The sequence below is a fragment of the Pseudophryne corroboree genome, chromosome 4 (genome assembly GCF_028390025.1).
Source record: "Pseudophryne corroboree isolate aPseCor3 chromosome 4, aPseCor3.hap2, whole genome shotgun sequence".
In the NCBI taxonomy this organism is placed as follows: domain Eukaryota; kingdom Metazoa; phylum Chordata; class Amphibia; order Anura; family Myobatrachidae; genus Pseudophryne; species Pseudophryne corroboree.
In genome coordinates, this window is record NC_086447.1 from 771614365 (window position 1) to 771632879 (window position 18515).

Genomic DNA, 18515 nt, shown 5'->3' on the forward strand with positions numbered 1-18515 from the left:
ATACAGTGCCTGACTGTATATATGTATGTTATGCCAAAAAGGTACTTAAATTGCTGCCCAGGGCGCCCCCCAGCGCCCTGCACCCTACAGTGACCGGAGTGTGAAAGTGTGCTGGGAGCAATGGCGCACAGCTGCGGTGCTGTGCGCTACCTTAAATGAAGACAGGAGTCTTCAGCCGCCGTTTTCAAGCTTCTGTTCTTCTGGCTCTGCGAGGGGGACGGCGGCGCAGCTCCGGGAACGGACGATCGAGGACAGATGCCTGTGTTCGAACCCTCTGGAGCTAATGGTGTCCAGTAGCCTAAGAAGCGCAACCTAGCTGTAGACAGGTAGGTTTGCTTCTCTCCCCTCAGTCCCTCGTAGCAGTGAGTCTGTTGCCAGCAGAAGCTCACTGAAAATAAAAAACCTAACAAATACTTTCTTTTACTAGCAGGCTCAGGAGAGCCCACTAGGAGCACCCAGCTCTGGCCGGGCACAGATTCTAACTGGGGTCTGGAGGAGGGGCATAGAGGGAAGAGCCAGTGCACACCAGATAGTACCTAATCTTTCTTTAGAGTGCCCAGTCTCCTGCGGAGCCCGTCTATTCCCCATGGTCCTTACGGAGTCCCCAGCATCCACTAGGACGTTAGAGAAATGCAGAAAACTCTTCAGGAGCTTCCCAAGTGTGACCGGCTCCTCCGGGCACATTTTCTAAACTGAGTCTGGTAGGAGGGGCATAGAGGGAGGTGCCAGCCCACACTATTACACTCTTAAAGTGCCAATGGCTCCTAGTAGACCCGTCTTTACACCATGGTACAAATGTGGACCCCAGTATCCTCTAGGACGTAAGATAAACAGCGCTTTACAGAGAATGTGTAACCCTGGAGTTTCAAAATACAGCCCTCCAGCTTGTCATAATAGCAAACCTGTGGCAGTGCATGCTGGGATGTGTTATTCCACAAAGGCTGGAGGGTAGCATATATTGAATACCCCTGGTGTAAACGGTGCGTGTAACAGCAGTGCTCACATAGAGCTAGGGTATGCTTGTATCAGTCTATCATTAAACCATGCAACCTCCACGCAAACACTACCCTAGTCAGGGCGTAACCCGTGACCCCAGTGGTATGAATCAAAACAATCAGTGTGCCACTGCACCGTCCAATGGCCACATATAATGTAGGCTACATAGATCAGAGTACCCTTGACATTCCACTGCAGCTGCTAAAAGTAATGTTATGGGTTTGATGGCCTGTACATTAGCTGTTGCAATTTATCAAAAGAAGAATTGTTTCTTATAGTGTTTCTTTAGCCACCTAGCACAGTCTATGAAGCAGTGCAGAACAAAAAAAAAAAAAGTGTTGGGATTTTTTTTAAACCACACCATAAAGCAACTAAAGCAGTGCTTACCAAACTGGGGTGACTCTGGGCACTTACAGATGTCCTCGGTTGGTGGCCCAATAGCAATTAAATTTATTTAGGGTCAATGTGACAGGCAAAACCAGTGCTCGTTGCTTCCAATCATAAGATATGTGGACAGCGTTGAATCCTGTACCTCACCACATACAGGTGAAACTCAAAATCAGGAATATCGTGCAAAAGTTAATTTCAGTAATTCAACTTAAAAGGTGAAACATATTATATAGACTCATTACATGCAAAGTGAGATCTTTCAAGCCTTTGGGGTCGATTCTATTCGGCAACTAATGAATAGCGCCGGGAATTAGCTCCCGACGCTATTCAATTCAGCAACTAGTTACGTCGGCGATGGCCTGTTCTCACCGACAAAACAGGTTGAATTGTCGGGAGAACGGGCATTCTCCGACTTAACTCCCCGGCGCGAGGCTGATTCCCGACAGAAACAGCCTCGCGTCGGCCGCGAGGCAGCACTTTTGTCGGGTTTCTCTTCTCATCCCCCGGGGATTAGAGAAGAATTCCCGACAATTGCAGGTAATTAGTTGCTGAATTGAATAGCGTCGGGAGCTAATTCCCGGCACTATTCATTAGTTGCCGAATAGAATCGACCCCTTTATTTGTTAGAATTGTGATGCTTGTGGCTTACAGCTTAAAAAAATTACTCAGTACTTGGTTTGGGCCACTTTTGCATGAATTACTGCCTCAATGCAGCGTGGTATGGATTCTATCAGCCTGTGGCACTGCTGAGGTGTTATGGAAGACGAGGATGCTTCAACAGCGGCCTTCAGCTCTTCTGCATTGTTCGGTCTCATGTCTCATCTTTCTCTTGGCAATGCCCCATAGAGTCTCTATGGGGTTCAGGTCTGGCGAGTTTGCTGGCCAATCCAGCACAGTAATCCCATGGTCACTGAACCAGGTTTTGGTACTTTTGGCAGTGTGGGCAGGTGCCAAGTCCTGCTGGAAAATAAAGTCAGAATCTCCATAATGCTTGTCTGCTGAAGGAAGCATGAAGTGCTCTAAAATGTCCTGGTAGACGGCTGCGTTGACTCTGGACTTAATAAAGCACAGTGGACCAACACCAGCAGATCACATGGCTCCCCAAATCAACACAGACTGTGGAAACTTCACACTGGACTTCAAGCATCTTGGATTGTGTGCCTCTCCATTCTCCCTCCATACGCTGGGACCTTGGTTTCCAAATGAAATGCAAAATTTGCTCTCATCAGAAAAGAGGACTTTGGACCACTGAGCAACAGACCAGTTCCTTTTTCTTTAGCCCAGGTAGGACGCTTTTGACGTTGTTTGTTGTTCAGGAGCGGCTTGACAAGAGGAATATGATATTTGAAGCCCATGTCCAGGATCCATCTGTGTGTGTGGTGGCTCTTGATACACTAACTCCAGCCTCAGTCCTTTTGAAGCTCCCCCACACTCGCCTGACCTGAACCCCAGAGATTCTCTATGGGGCACTGCCAAGAGAAAGATGAGAGACATGAGACCGAACAATGCATAAGAGCTGAAAGCCGCTATTGAAGCATCCTGGTCCTCCATAACACCTCAGCATTGCCACAGGCTGATAGAATCCATGCCACGCAACATTGAGGCAGTAATTCATGCAAAAGGGGCCCAAACCAAGTACTGAGTACATATGCATGATTATACTTTTCAGAGGGCTGACATTTCTGTATTTAAAATCCTTTTCTTATTGATTTTATGTAATATTCTAATTTTCTGAGATTTTGGATTTTCTTTAGCTGTAAGCCACAATCATCAAAATTATAACAAATAAAGGGGTCGATTCAATTCACCGACAGTTGAATAGCGCCGAGTTAGCTCCCGGCACTATTTAATACAGCGCCAAGTGACACTCAATTGTCGGGAATTCTTCTCTCACCCCCGGGGGATGAGAGAAGAAATCCGACAAAAGTGCGGCCGGCACGAGGCTGATTCTGTCGGGAATCAGCATCGCGGCGGGGAGTTATGTCGGAAAATGCCCGTTCTCCCGACAAATCAACCTGTTAAGTCCGGGAGAACGGGCCTTCGCTGACTTAACTTGAGCTGAAATGAATAGCTATTCAACTGTCAGGGAATTGAATCGACCCCAAATGCAATTAGCACCGTTTTATTGGCCTAGGTGAAAACAATGGAGCTTTTTTGCTATTTTTAAGGTGAATGGAGATTCGCCCTATGCAATATTTTCACCTAGGCGAAAAATGTGACATGGGCGGAAAACACGTAGATCAGCGAATCCAATTGTTTTCCGTTGAAAATGCGGGCCATTTTCGCCGATTTTGAGGCATTTTTCGCCAATTCCTTTTCACTTAATAAAAGAAGGTGAAAAGACATTGGCGAAAATGCCTTCAAAACTGCCCTAAATGGATACGAGTGGGGCAAATTCATTAGCTCTGTAATCTGAACTAATTGCATACGCCCCATAGGCTTGAAATATCTCACTTTGTATGTCTATATAATATATTCGTTTCACCTTTTAAGTTGAATTACTGAAATAAATGAACTTTTGCACAATATTCTAATTTTCTGAGTTTGACGATTGTCTGCAATACTTGTATATAGTTATTGCCTAACTAAAGGGTTATTGTTATGAGCCATCTGTTAGTGAGGCTCAGTTATATTTCATACTGTTAACTGGGTATAATATCATGAGTTATACGGTGTGATTGGTGTGGCTGGTATGAGTTTTACCCGGGATTCCAAATCATTTCCTTATTGTGTCAGCTCTTCCGGGCACAGTATCCTAACTGAGGTCTGGAGGAGGGTCACAGAGGGAGGAGCCAGTGCACACCTGGTTGTCCTAAAGCTTTCTTTAGTTGTGCCCAGTCTCCTGCGGAGCCGCTATTCCCCATGGTCCTTATGGAGTTCCCAGCATCCACTACGGACTACGAGAAATAGATTTACCGGTGAGTAAAATCTTATTTTCTCTGACGTCCTAGTGGATGCTGGGAACTCCGTAAGGACCATGGGGATTATACCAAAGCTCCCAAACGGGCGGGAGAGTGCGGATGACTCTGCAGCACCGAATGAGCAAACTCAAGGTCCTCCTCAGCCAGGGTATCAAACTTGTAGACTTTTGCAAAAATGTTTGAACCCGACCAAGTAACAGCTCGGCAAAGTTGTAAAGCCGAGACCCCTCGGGCAGCCGCCCAAGAAGAGCCCACTTTCCTCGTGGAATAGGCTTTTACAGATTGAGGGTGCGGCAGTCCAGCCGCAGAATGTGCAAGTTGAATCGTGCTACAGATCCAGCGAGCAATAGTCTGCTTAGAAGCAGGAGCACCCAGCTTGTTGGGTGCATACAGAATAAATAGCGAGTCAGTTTTCCTGACTCCAGCCGTCCTGGAAACATCTATTTTCAGGGCCCTGACTACGTCCAGTAACTTGGAGTCCTCCAAGTCCCACGTAGCCGCAGGCACCACAATAGGTTGGTTCACATGAAAAGCTGATACCACCTTAGGAAGGAATTGGGAACGAGTCCTCAATTCCGCCCTATCCATATGAAAATCAGATAAGGGCTTTTGCATGACAAAACCGCCAATTCTGATACACGCCTGGCCGACGCCAAGGCCAACAGCATGACCACTTTCCACGCGAGGTATTTTAGCTCTACGGATTTAAGTGGCTCAACCCAATGCGACTTCACAAAATCCCACACCACGTTGAGATCCCACGGTGTCACTAGAGGCACAAACGGGGGCTGAATATGCAGCACTCCCTTAACAAAAGTCTGAACTTCAGGCAGTGAAGCCAGTTCTTTTTGGAAGAAAAATGTACAGAGCCGAAATCTGGACCTTAACGTAACCCAATTTTAGGCCAGTAGTCACTCCTGACTGTAGGAAGTGCAGAAATCGACCCAGTTGAAATTCCTCCGTTGGGGCCTTCCTGACCTCACACCAAGCAACATATTTTTGCCATATGCGGTGATAATATTTTGCGATCACATCTTTCCTAGCCTTAATCAGCGTAGGAATGACTTCCTCCGGAATGCCTTTTTCCTTTAGGATCCGGTGTTCAACCGCCATGCCGTCAAACACAGCCGTGGTAAGTCTTGGAACAGGCAGGGTCCCTGCTGCAGCAGGTCCTGTCGGAGCGGCAGAGGCCATGGGTCCTCAGATCATTTCTTGAAGTTCTGGGTACCAAGCTCTTCTTGGCCAATCCGGAACCACGAGTATAGTTCTTACTCCTCTCCTTCTTAGTATTCTCAGTACCTTGGGTATGAGGCGCAAAGGAAGGAACACATACACCGACTGGTACACCCACGATGTTACCAGAGCGTCCACAGCTATCGCCTGAGGGTCCCTTGACCTGGCGCAATATCTTTTTAGCTTTTTGTTGAGGCGGGACGCCATCATGTCCACCCGTGGCCTTTCCCAATGGTGTACAATCATTTTGAAGACTTCTGGATGAAGTCCCCACTCTCCCGGGTGGAGGTCGTGCCTGCTGAGAAAGTCTGCTTCCCAGTTGTCCACTCTGGGAATGAACACTGCTGACAGTGCTAACACATGATTTTCCGCCCATCGGAAAATCCTTGTGGCTTCTGCCATCACCATCCTGCTTCTTGTGCCGCCCTGCTGGTTTACATGGGCGACCGCCGTGATGTTGTCTGAATGGATCAGCACCGGCTGGTGTTGAAGCAGGGGTCTAGCCTGACTTAGGGCATTGTGAATGGCCCTTAGTCCCAGAATATTTATGTGTAGGGAAGTCTCCTGACTTGACCATAGTCCTTGGAAGTTTCTTCCCTGTGTGACTGCCCGTGGTCACCAGGACCCAGTCCTGTATGTCGAATCTGCGGCCCTCTAGAAGATGAGCACACTGCAGCCACCACAACAGCGACACCCTGGCCCTTGGAGACAGGGTTATCAGCCGATGCATCTGAAGATGCGACCCGGACCACTTGTCCAACAGTTCCCACTGGAAGATCCTTGCATGGAAACTGCCGAATGGAATTTCTTCGTAAGAAGCTACCATCTTTCCCAGGACTCGCGTGCATTGATGCACCGACACCTGTATTGAATTAGGAGGTCTCTGACTAGAGATGACAACTCATTAGCCTTCTCCTCCGGGAGAAACCCTTTTTCCTGTTCTGTGTCCAGAACCATACCCAGGAACAGTAGATGCGTCGTAGGAACCAGCTGCGACTTTGGACTATTCAGAATCCAGCCGTGCTGTTGTAGCACTTCCCGAGATAGTGCTACTCCGACGAACAACTGCTCTCTGGACCTCGCCTTTATAAGGAGATCGTCCAAGTACGGGATAATTATAACTCCCTTTTTTCGAAGGAGTATCATCATTTCGGCCATTACCTTGGTAAACACCCTCGGTGCCGGGGACAGACCAACGGCAACGTCTGGAATTGGTAATGACAGTCCTGTACCACAATTTTGAGGTACTCCTGGTAAGGAGGGTAAATGGAAACATGCAGGTAAGCATCCTTGATGTCCAGTGATACCATGTAATCCCCTTCGTCCAGGCTTGCAATAACCGCCCTAAGCGATTCCATTTTGAACTTGAACCTTCGTATATAAGTGTTCAAGGATTTCAATTTTAGAATGGGTCTCACCGAACCGTCTGGTTTCGGTACCACAAACATTGTGGAATAGTAACCCCGGCCTTGTTGAAGGAGGGGTACCTTGATTATCACCTGCTGGAAGTACAGCTTGTGAATTGCCGCCAGTACTACCTCTCCTCGAGGGCAGCAGGCAAGACTGATTTGAGGTAACGGCGAGGGGGAGTCGCCTCGAAACTCCAGCTTGTATCCCGGTGATACTACTTGCAGAACCCAGGGATCCACCTGTGAGCGAGCCCACTGGTCGCTGAAGTTCCCGAGATGCGCCCCCACCGCACCTGGCTCCACCTGTGGAGCCCCAGCGTCATGCGGTGGACTCAGAGGAAACGGGGGAAGATTTTTGATCCTGGGAACTGGCTGTCTGGTGCAGCTTTTTCCCTCTTCCCTTGTCTCTGTGCAGAAAGGAAGCGCCTTTGACCCGCTTGCTTTTCTGAAGCCGAAAGCACTGTACCTTATAATACGGTGCTTTCTTAGGCTGTGAGGAAACTTGAGGTAAAAAAAATTTCTTCCCAGCTGTTGCTGTGGATACGAGGTCCCCGAGACCATCCCCAAACAATTCCTCACCCTTATAAGGCAGAATCTTCATGTGCCTTCTAAAGTCAGCATCGCCTGTCCACTGCCGGGTCCCTAATACCCTCCTGGCAGAATGGACATTGCATTAATTCTGGATGCCAGCCGGCAAATATCCCTCTGTGCATCCCTCATATATAAGACGACGTCTTTAATATGCTCTATGGTTAGCAAATAGTATCCTTGTCCTGACAGGGTAATAGACCACGCTGCAGCAGCACTATCCATGCTGAGGCAATTGCAGGTCTCAGTACAGTACCTGAGTGTGTATATACAGACTTTATGATAGCCTCCTGCTTTTTCTCAGCAGGCTCCTTCAAAGTGGCCGTATTCTAAGACGGCAGTGCCACCTTTTTTGACAAACGTGTGAGCGCCTTATCCACCCTAGGGGATATCTCCCAACGTGACCTATCCTCTGGCGGGAAAGGGTACGCCATCAGTAACTTTTTAGAAATTACCAGTTTCTTATCGGGGGAACCCACGCTTCTTCACACACTTCATTCACTCATCTGATGGGGGAACAAAACACTGTTTGCTTTTTCTCCCCAAACATAAAACCCCTTTTTTTGTGGTACCTGGGTTAATGTCAGAAATGTGTAACATTTTTCATTGCCGAGATCATGCAACGGATGTTCCTAGTGGATTGTGTATATGTCTCAACCTCGTCGACACTGGAGTCAGACTCCGTGTCGACATGTGTCTGCCATCTGAGGTAGCGGGCGTTTTTGAGCCCCTGATGGCCTTTGAGACGCCTGGGCAGGCACGGGCTGAGAAGCCGGCTGTCCCACAGCTGTTACGTCATCCAGCCTTTTATGTAAGGAGTTGACACTGTCGGTTAATACCTTCAACCTATCCATCCACTCTGGTGTCGGCCCCACAGGGGGCGACATCACATTTATCGGCAACTGCTCCGCCTCCACATAAGCCTCCTCATCAACCATGTCGACACAGTCGTACCGACACACCGCACACACACAGGGAATGCTCCGACTGAGGACAGGAACCCACAAAGTCCTTTGGGGAGACAGAGAGAGAGTATGCCAGCACACACCAGAGCGCTATATAATGCAGGGATTCACACTACCCACAGTGATTTTTCCCTAATAGCTGCTATAATACACATATTTGCGCCTAAATTTAGTGCCCCCCCTCTCTTTTTAACCCTTTGAGCTTGAAAACTACTGGGGAGAGCCTGGGGAGCTGTCTTCCAGCTGCACTGTGAAGAGAAAATGGCGCCAGTGTGCTGAGGGAGAAGCCCCGCCCCTTTTTCGGCGGACTTTCTCCCGCTTTTTTATGGATCCTGGCAGGGGTATTTTTCACATATATAGCCTCTGGGACTATATATTGTGATTATTTTGCCAGCCAAGGTGTTAATATTGCTACTCAGGGCGCCCCCCCCCCTCCCCCCCAGCGCCCTGCACCCATCAGTGACCGGAGTGTGAGGTGTGCATGAGGAGCAATGGCGCACAGGTGCAGTGCTGTGCGCTACCTTGTTGAAGACCGTAGTCTTCTGCCGCCGATTTTCAGGACCATCTTCATGCTTCTGGCTCTGTAAGGGGGACGGCGGCGCGGCTCCGGGACCGGACGATCGAGGTCGGGCCCTGTGTTCGATCCCTCTGGAGCTAATGGTGTCCAGTAGCCTAAGAAGCCCAAGCTAGCTGCAAGCAGGTAGGTTCGCTTCTTCTCCCCTTAGTCCCTCGTAGCAGTGAGTCTGTTGCCAGCAGATCTCACTGAAAATAAAAAACCTAAAATATACTTTCTTTTCTAGGAGCTCAGGAGAGCCCCTAGTGTGCATCCAGCTCAGCCGGGCACAAGATTCTAACTAAGGTCTGGAGGAGGGTCAAAGAGGGAGGAGCCAGTGCACACCAGGTAGTCCTAAAGCTTTCTTTAGTTGTGCCCAGTCTCCTGCGGAGCCGCTATTCCCCATGGTCCTTACGGAGTTCCCAGCATCCACTAGGACGTCAGAGAAATAACAATAAAACTTAATCAAATAAAAATAGCGCTATGTGCTAAAGAATTGTGTGCTTCCAACTTTGTGGCAACAGTTTGGGGGAGGCCCAGTTTACACAACACCCTGTGTGAAGAGTGGTCCAACAAAAAAATAGTTGTCGAGTTTGGTGTCGAAGAAGTTGAGCGGCCTGCACAGAGCCCTGACATCAACCTTATTGAACACCTTTGGGACTAATTGACTAATTGGAAAGTCGACTAGAAGCCAGGTCTCATTGCTTAACATTAGTGCCCAACATTACTAATGCTCTCATGGCTGCAAATCCTCACAGCCATGTTCCAAAATTTAGCAGAATCCCTTCCCACAACAGTTGAAACTGGTACAACAACGGGAGCCATATTATAGGATTATGTTCACGACTGTTTTAGCAGGGTGACGTGCCTTGCCTGATTTTAAAGGGCAAAATGTGCCCTGCTCCTTCAGCGGCTCCCTGCTAAAACAGCCTGCTGTGCTGCAGCGTGAATAGATGCCGTGTGCATACACACAGCACCTATTCACATTAAAGGGAGCGTTTGGGGGAAGCAATGCTGGGCATGCCCCCATCAGTGATGCCACAGCTGGGACACGTCCCCATTAGTAACGTTAAGGGGGTCAAACCCCCAATAGTGAGACCGGCAGTGGAATGCTCCGCTTTCCTGGCGCGTCCTCTACCAATCCCGCACCTATGCACCCTGCTCCAATCCTAGTGGGAACACTATAGGATAAACCAGGGGTTCTCAAACTCGGTCCTCAGGACCCCACACAGTGCATGTTTTGCAGGTTACCCAGCAGGAGCACAGGTGTATTAATTACTCACTGACACATTTTAAAAGGTCCACAGGTGGAGCTAATTATTTCACTTGTGATTCTGTGAGGAGACCTGCAAAACATGCACTGTGTGGGGTCATGAGGACCGAGTTTGAGAACCTATGGTATAAACCAATGGTTCCTACGTGGCTCTTGCAGGGGTGCCTCGGATTGGCAGCCACTAGCACTGGTTTTGCCGATCATAAGACATGTGGACAATCAGGAACCCACCTGTACTCCACCATATAGGGGTATATGCAATTGCGGTCGAATTCCCGAAAATGTCGAAAAACGGGACATTTTCGCAAAAAAAAAAAAAAAAATTCGACAATGCAATTCAGTACTTTTCGCCCAAAGAAAAAGGACTTTCCGAATTCGACTTTTGGGCGTTCGTTTTTTTTATTTGCCAAGTACGTGGATTATAATTAAAGGACCAGGACACTGGATCAGGTGAGTATAATTTTATTCACGGGTACACCGTGGATTCTACTTGGACAAGTGGACAGAGGTCGGCGTGTGAACATAGGTAAGTATGTGTGTCGACATGTGTGAAATAAAGTTTTACTCTCACGGTGTGCGTGTCCTGTTTTTATTTGGGTATTTTTTTTCCAGTAGAACTACAGGTACCAGCGGGCCCGTTTTTCTCCCGCATGCTGGTACTTGTGGTTCTCCAAGTACCAGCTTGCGGGGGAGGCTTGCTGGGACTTCTAGTACTACTGGAAAAAACAATATTCTTTCATTTTTCCAAAGGCTATCAGCCCCCCATCCGCAGCCCTTGGATGGGGGGGGGGGGGGGGGGGGGGAGACAGCCTCGGGCTTCACCCGTGGCCCTTGGATGGCTGGAGGGGGGGGATCCCTTGATTGAAGGGGTCCCCACTCCTCCAGGGTACCACGGCCAGCGGTGACTAGTTGCGTATTTAATGCCGCAGGGCGCTGTATAAAAGTGACCCCCGGCTGTGGCATTATCTGCCCAGCTAGTGGAGCCCGATGCTGGTGTAAAAAATACGGGGGACCCCTACGCTTTTTGTCCCCCGTATTTTTTGCACCAGCACCAGGCACAGAGCCCGGTGCTGGTTTTAAAAATACGGGGGATCCCCTGTCAGTTTTTTCCCCGGATTTTTAGAACCAGGACCGGCTCGAAGAGCCCGAGGCTGGTTATGCTTAGGAGGGGGGACCCCACGCAATTTTTTTTCGTGTTTTTTCCCGTTTTTTTTACATTTTTAAAAATCTAATCAAAATCCGTCAAATCGGCCGTTTTTTTGACAGCGGGACTGTCAAATCCGTTTTTTATTGAATATGTTGAATTTCAGCACCCACCTGCTGGAATTCGACGGTCGAATTGTGTCGAATTAAAAAACGGGCGAAAAATTGCTGCGATTCGCCGGCAATTGCATATACCCCATAAACTGAACCTCCTGACATGACCCATTCCAGGAGGGAGAAAACGCACTGCTCCTGGACTTCTGCCTTAGTTTATGATTGTCATCACCTGTGTTGAACTATTTATTTCATAAAGGTGTTTCAACACAGGTGATGGCAATCATTCGTTAAGAGGGAAGTCCAGGAACAGAGCATTTTGTCCCTCCTGTGATGGGTCATATTGGGAGGTATGTAAAGCTGAGCATACACTATACAATTATCTATCCAATCTGGCTGGTTGGAATAAAAATCTGGTAATGTATGGGAGCAAATGACAATTGACCATTTGCTCCCAAACACTGGAAAACAGATCAACTGCTTAAATCAGTGATTAACACTAACTGATCAGATAATCGAGAGATTTACTAGAGTCTGGACAAAATACTTATCACAATACAAACAGGCCAATCACCTGATTACTGGCAAATCGTCCCAATAACTGTATAGTGTGTAGCTAGTTCTAATCCACATCAGTACATGATCACACAAATTAACCAGCACACCATGGGGTCGATTCAATTCGGCAATTTATGAATAGCGCCGGGAATTAGCTCCCGACGCTATTCAATTCAGCTGCTAGTTACCCGCAATTGTCCGGAATTCTTCTCTCATCCCCGGGGGGGTGAGAGAAGAAAACCGACAAAAGTGCTGCCGCGAGGCTGATTCTGTCGGGAATCAGCATCGCCGTGGGTAGTTAAGCCGGAGAATGCCTGTTCTCCCGACAAAACTACCTGTTAAGTCGGCGAGAACGGGCATTCGCCGACTTTACTTTAGCTGAATTGAATAGCGTCGGGAGCTAATTCCCGGCGCTATTCATAAGTTGCCTAATTGAATCGACCCCCATGGGCTCAACTAAATTTGCGCTGAATTGAATTGAGCCCCATCTGTCCTATCTAGCTGGTTAGAATGAAAGTTCCAACCAGACTGGACAAATGGCCTGCCAGATAACTGTATAGTGCATGATCGGCTTAAGGGTGACAGGTAGGCACAATTTACTTAATGTTTTCAAAATTTCTCAATTAAAAGAAAAACTTATCCTTGTGTACCATAAAAAAATGCTGATACTCTAGGGCGCCGCGATTTAAGAAAGTTTGGAAGCCACTTAGATAAACACATTCATAATAGCACAAACCTAAACAAGTGCCAAGAATTAACAACAGAAGAGTAATACCCCTTTCACATCGCACAAATAACCCGGTACCGACACGGCATATTGCCGTGTCGAACCGGGTCAGTGTGCGATGTGAAAGCACACTGGCCGATTTAGCGGGTCGCCTGACCCGGTAAATCAACCCGGTAAAAAAGAAGGGTTTTACCCGGGTTGATTACCGGGTCAGGAGCGGTGTGAATGGGAGCCGTGTCGATGCGACACGGTTCCCATTCACAAGATAGGGAGAGGCGGCGCTGGAGATGAGCTCATCTCCCGACGCCGCCTCCACCCCCGCCCCTGCTGCTGCTGCGCGCTCCGTTGTTATGGCAACCGACCCGGTATATTGCCGGTTCGGAAAGCCAGCAGCGGAGTGCAAATGCCGGATCCCACCCGGTAAGTACACGTTTGTCTTACCGGGTAGGATCCGGCATTTGCAGTCTGAATGCAGCATTACTTGTTCTTAGTGAACTGATGAGCTGCAGTTACTAGAAACATTGAAAGTGTAAAATAAACTGCAGGGGTGGAACACAAAGGGTGCACAACTTTCAGGTTTAATCAGGTCACAGCTGAAATAAACATCTAGGTGGCATAAAACAGACAAAACTGGTATGTCAAAAATGACAGCACAAAAGACAAATATAAAGCATAAACCTACATGACCAAAGAAAGCTGTATGAGGAAGGGCTTTTTACCCAGAAAATTCCACAATACAAAGATTTATGTTTACTAAATAACACTATCAGCACACTACAAACATTAAAAAAAACACCATTATGTTAAATACAACAAAAAACAATGGTGTAAAAGAAGCATCTTCTAAATTAGACAATCAACACATTTTGCAGACTTTTCATAAATCCATAAAGATAATGGCTATTTTTATATTACCTATATCATCTATGAGTTATGCACTTTGCTAAAACACTATTAGTTCCCAAAGCATCCAATGCACAAGAATGCTACATCTGGCAGCAAAAATCGCTGATGAAATCCAAAACCACTGAAATTAATTAAAAATTGTGTAACATGCACAAACATAAATAAGTCAATGTTACTGATCACATAGGCCTTTTCTACATGAAAAAAGTAAAATATGATTAAAGTGGTATTGCATCACCTGCTAATTTATAAGGGCAATTCAATTGTTTTTCTCTCGGCCTCCACTAGATGGCGCCCGACAGAAGCAATTCAATTGTTTTGCCGTTCGGGCACCCAGCAGTCACGCAGGACACATTTTTTTCTCTCAGCCTACTGAGGTGCTAGAAAATGTGAGCAAATTCTGCACTTTGGGCATCCAAACATTAGTTTGGACGTCCCCAAAGCAGGATTTTAGACGGGTTTAGCCATTTTCTGCGGCTAACCCGTCTGTTTGGACGCAACATCCATGTGCACCCAAACAACTGAATAGTGACAATTGTTTGGGCATCTAAAAAGTCCAGTTCAGACAGGAAAATTAGACGACCAAAACAATTGGATTTCCCCCATGGGCCAGATTTAATTGTGGCGTGCGCCACCTGCTGTCCATCTGAAGGGATGGGCGTCTATTGGAGCTATTCAATTGTTGCTCTGATAGACGCCCATTAGCCACGGCAAATATTTTTTTCTCGCACCCCCCAGAGGTAAGAGAAACAATGGGACCAATTAAATTGTTTTTTGGGCACCTAAAAACGTATTGGATGCCCACCGGGGCTATTCAATTGTTGTCCCCGTTGGGCACGCATGCCCCATATACAAGCACATTAGTACTGGGTTTGGGCACTCAAACTCCCGTTTGAGTGCCCAAACCACTGCATTTACACACAATTCAGCTCGCACCTCAGAAAGCTGTGAGCTGAAATGTGTCCCCCCAACTGCATGACTGCCTAAACGAAGCAACAATTGAATTGCTTTGTTGGGTGCCATCTATTTTTTCCTTGCAGCCTCCTGACAACAAAGTTAAACAAACACTCAATTTAAACACAAAGTAGAAAGAAAAAAAAATAATAATAATAATAATAATAATAATAATAATAATAAACAGTTGCAGCTCACTAATGTAAAAATTCTAATTAAGCCAGTTAAAACACATATGAAGCAGCAGCATTATACAACTCTGCACAAATTGCTTTCAGTATCAGATTAACAAAAAGACCCATGGTGATATCTTCTGCAAAACATTCAGACAAAAACAACAAAAGAAAAATTCCTATGGAGGGTTCCATCACCTCAAGTGGCCAAAGATCAGTCTGTGTCCACAATATAATACTGCAAGTACTATCTACCCATTCCCCAATACAGTGCATTCACCCTTAGCAATTTAATGCATTACAAACTTTTTTTCTTTACATATTTCCAGAAATACACCATGTCTGTTTTTTGGTTGTCCAAACTACACAGTATTCAGTAAAAAGCAAAACATTTTCCGAATGAAGCTTCAGAGCAATAATACACAAAAACAGGGTAATATGATACAAGGAAGAGAACACCGCACTTTATGTTAAATATCTGTACCTGAATTGGAAAGATTATACGAATATCATGATTACAGGAGGAAATGAATAGTCAAACAGCTCAGAAATTCAATAAATGTAAAAGTGTAAGAATAAATAAAATAGATATTATATGAAACAAATAATAAACAAGCAAACTAAAAACAATACCATTAATGGGTGAATATGAATATATATATATATATATATATATATATACACATACACACACATGCATACATACACAATATAACAAAATGCAATTTGATTGATTTAACCTGTTGAATGAGAGGAAGGTTTCAGCAAGAGGCACATATTACACAACCAGGAAAATGACAAGTTTTTGATCTCAAGATTCTTATTTATAAAAAAATAAAAACACACACATCAGGGTTATTCTTAAGGTAATGGAAGCCACCTGGTGCTCACTACCAACACCTTCATGGCAGGTACTAGCAGAAGAGAGGAGGTGTGTTGGCCTGAAAAGCAGACACTTGCAGTCCTATAACAGCCCTGTCCACACACAGGACTCACGCTGCCCTGAGAGCTACTACAACCAACAGCAGAACGCAGGGACTGTTAGTAACCTTCAGCACAGCCCAGTCTGTGTACACTGGGACAGGGCACTGTGTATTGTGGGTGTGCTGTAACACGGGTCACACAGTGCACACAGGGAGGCTGGTATACTGAAGTCATGGCTGATCATTTTGCAGTTTCATCAGTACAAAATAATATCACACCGGCAACAAATGTACAGAGATCTCTAAGTTGCATTACACACAATGCAGATGTGCCAGACCTATCGCTGCACGGTAATATGCAATGTATAGAATGCATGCAGACCAATAACATCCTCACTGCCACTGTGACCAGAGCCATGGAGCGATGACATGGGAACACACGGCCCTGCCACACTGACCCTCACTGTGACCTGTCATGGAGGCAGCACACCGCCATCACTCATACACACAGCCAGGCCAGGGCCTGCAGCGGCGCAGGCCCGGTGTCACAGCGACCAGTGACGGCTTCGGAGCAGCAGCAGCATTGGTGGCAGTAGTGGTGTGAGCAGAGGCCTGCTGCTACCCTCCTCGTGTCCCTCCCCCACGCCGCACTTACTCTCGTTTAACACCTCCACCAGGTCTGCACAGATCTCACACATCGTTCATGAAGGGGCCGCGTCCCGAGCATGGATGTGGCGCTGCCTGCCGCCCCGCCAGCCGGTGTATGCAGCGCCGCAAGGCCCGGGGACGTGTCGGGGGACGAGGAGCACAGACGGGGCCCCGATGGGCGGTGTGGGAGGAGACCGGGTGATAATAGCACGAAGTCACAGCAACGGAGATGACTTTCTCCCCCAGAGGTGACTGTGGCGGAGCCTCTCACTGCCTCACCGAGCCATCATCATCACCACAGCCGCCGCCATTTTGGTTGGGGATGCACGGTGCGGCTCGACTGTTTCCGGAAGCTCTCGGGCGCCCGCAGACCCCGCCCCGCAGCCGAGAAGTCAGGTCACATGACCCGGCGGGCACGGCGCGGCAGGGCGACGGATACAGCGTTGGCAGTGCTGATGCTGTGCGCAATGTGCTGCGTGCTGAGCTCCCTGCTTCCTCGGCAGACCGTGTGACTGACATCGTGCTGTAGGAGTAGCTAGTGTCTCTCTGGTTGCTGTGGAACCACAAGTCATAGTTACATAGTTGTTGAGGTTGAAAAAAAGACAAATGTCCATTGAGTTCAACCTGTACTATAATTTTTATTTTAATTAAATGTGCTATCCCGGGATATTTTTTTCCCGCTAGGAATTTATCTAATCCATTTTTCTCTAACGTCCTAGTGGATGCTGGTGTAAGAGGTGCGGCTGCGTGTGGTGGTGCCTGCTGCCGTGCAGGTGTAGAGTCGGTACTCACCAGGCGCCGCTCTCTCTCACCTTCAGGTACCGGAACCTTCAACGGACCTGGCAATCTTCAATCGGATCCGGACACGGCGATTCCCTCTCGGAGCCGACCGACGACCGAGTTGAGGAGAGAATAGGTTACCTCAAGGGGGGTATCAACCCTTCTTCCACCGGAAAAGGGGATACCCCAGGGGTGACGGCGACCTTCACCGGTTGGGTGAAAGGTCATCACAGGCACAAAGCCTCAGCCACCCAGAATTCACACACTCGCACTCACGCGCGTAGTGTGATGAAGGGGATTCTCACGTCCGTGAGCAATCCCTATTCCGGCGCTCGGGGACAGACAAAGGGACAAACGTACACGGATGCTACTCACCGTCTCAAGTCTTGCACTCCGATCTTCTCCACTTACAGGTCCCTGTAAGGAGGCAAACAAACAAACAGCCGTGCAGGGCCTAGAATTACCCTAGTGTGCGTCCGCTACACTAGCTACATAAACAGAGCCCTCAAACTAGCTCGTGTGAGTGCTGCAACACAACTATGCACAAACTTAAAACAAACAGACACTTTGCCCTGCACGGTAACAACATACATCCCAATATCGGAATACAAGATCACACGGTGCTGTCCCTTTTTCTCTGACGTCCTAGTGGATGCTGGGACTCCGTAAGGACCATGGGGATATAGCGGCTCCGCAGGAGACAGGGCACAAAATAAAAGCTTAAGGATCAGGTGGTGTGCACTGGCTCCTCCCCCTATGACCCTCCTCCAAGCCCCAGTTAGATTTTTGTGCCCGGCCGAGAAGGGTGCAATCTAGGTGGCTCTCCTGAGCTGCTTAGAATAAAAGTTTAGTTAGGTTTTTTTTATTTTCAGTGAGTCCTGCTGGCAACAGGCTCACTGCATCGTGGGACTAAGGGGAGAAGAAACGGACTCACCTAAGTGCAGAGTGGATCGGGTTTCTTAGGCTACTGGACACTAGCTCCAGAGGGACGATCACAGGTTCAGCCTGGATGGGTCACCGGAGCCGCGCCGCCGTCCCCCTTACAGAGCCAGAAGAGACGAAGAGGTCCGGTGAAATCGGCGGCAGAAGACATCCTGTCTTCAGACTAAGGTAGCGCACAGCACCGCAGCTGTGCGCCATTGCTCTCAGCACACTTCACACTCCGGTCACTGAGGGTGCAGGGCGCTGGGGGGGGAGCGCCCTGAGACGCAATATAACAGAATACCTTAGGTGGCAAAACAGAATACATCACATATAGCTC

The 18515-nt window shown here is 47.8% G+C and overlaps 1 protein-coding gene across 5 annotated transcripts in view; it reads right to left on the bottom strand.

The window, feature by feature from the left end:
- The window catches only part of USP34 (ubiquitin specific peptidase 34), a 438538-nt gene extending 421675 nt beyond the window's left edge, over window positions 1-16863 (bottom strand). For 3 of the 5 annotated variants that reach the window (XM_063918244.1, XM_063918241.1, XM_063918240.1), the window contains exon 1: window positions 16482-16863. In XM_063918244.1, coding sequence (XP_063774314.1) covers window positions 16482-16524 — 43 coding nt within the window. In that variant the 5' untranslated portion in view covers window positions 16525-16863. The remainder of the gene's footprint in view (window positions 1-16481) is intronic. The other 2 variants (XM_063918243.1, XM_063918242.1) reach the window with 1 other exon arrangement.
- Between the last annotated feature and the right edge of the window lie 1652 nt (window positions 16864-18515).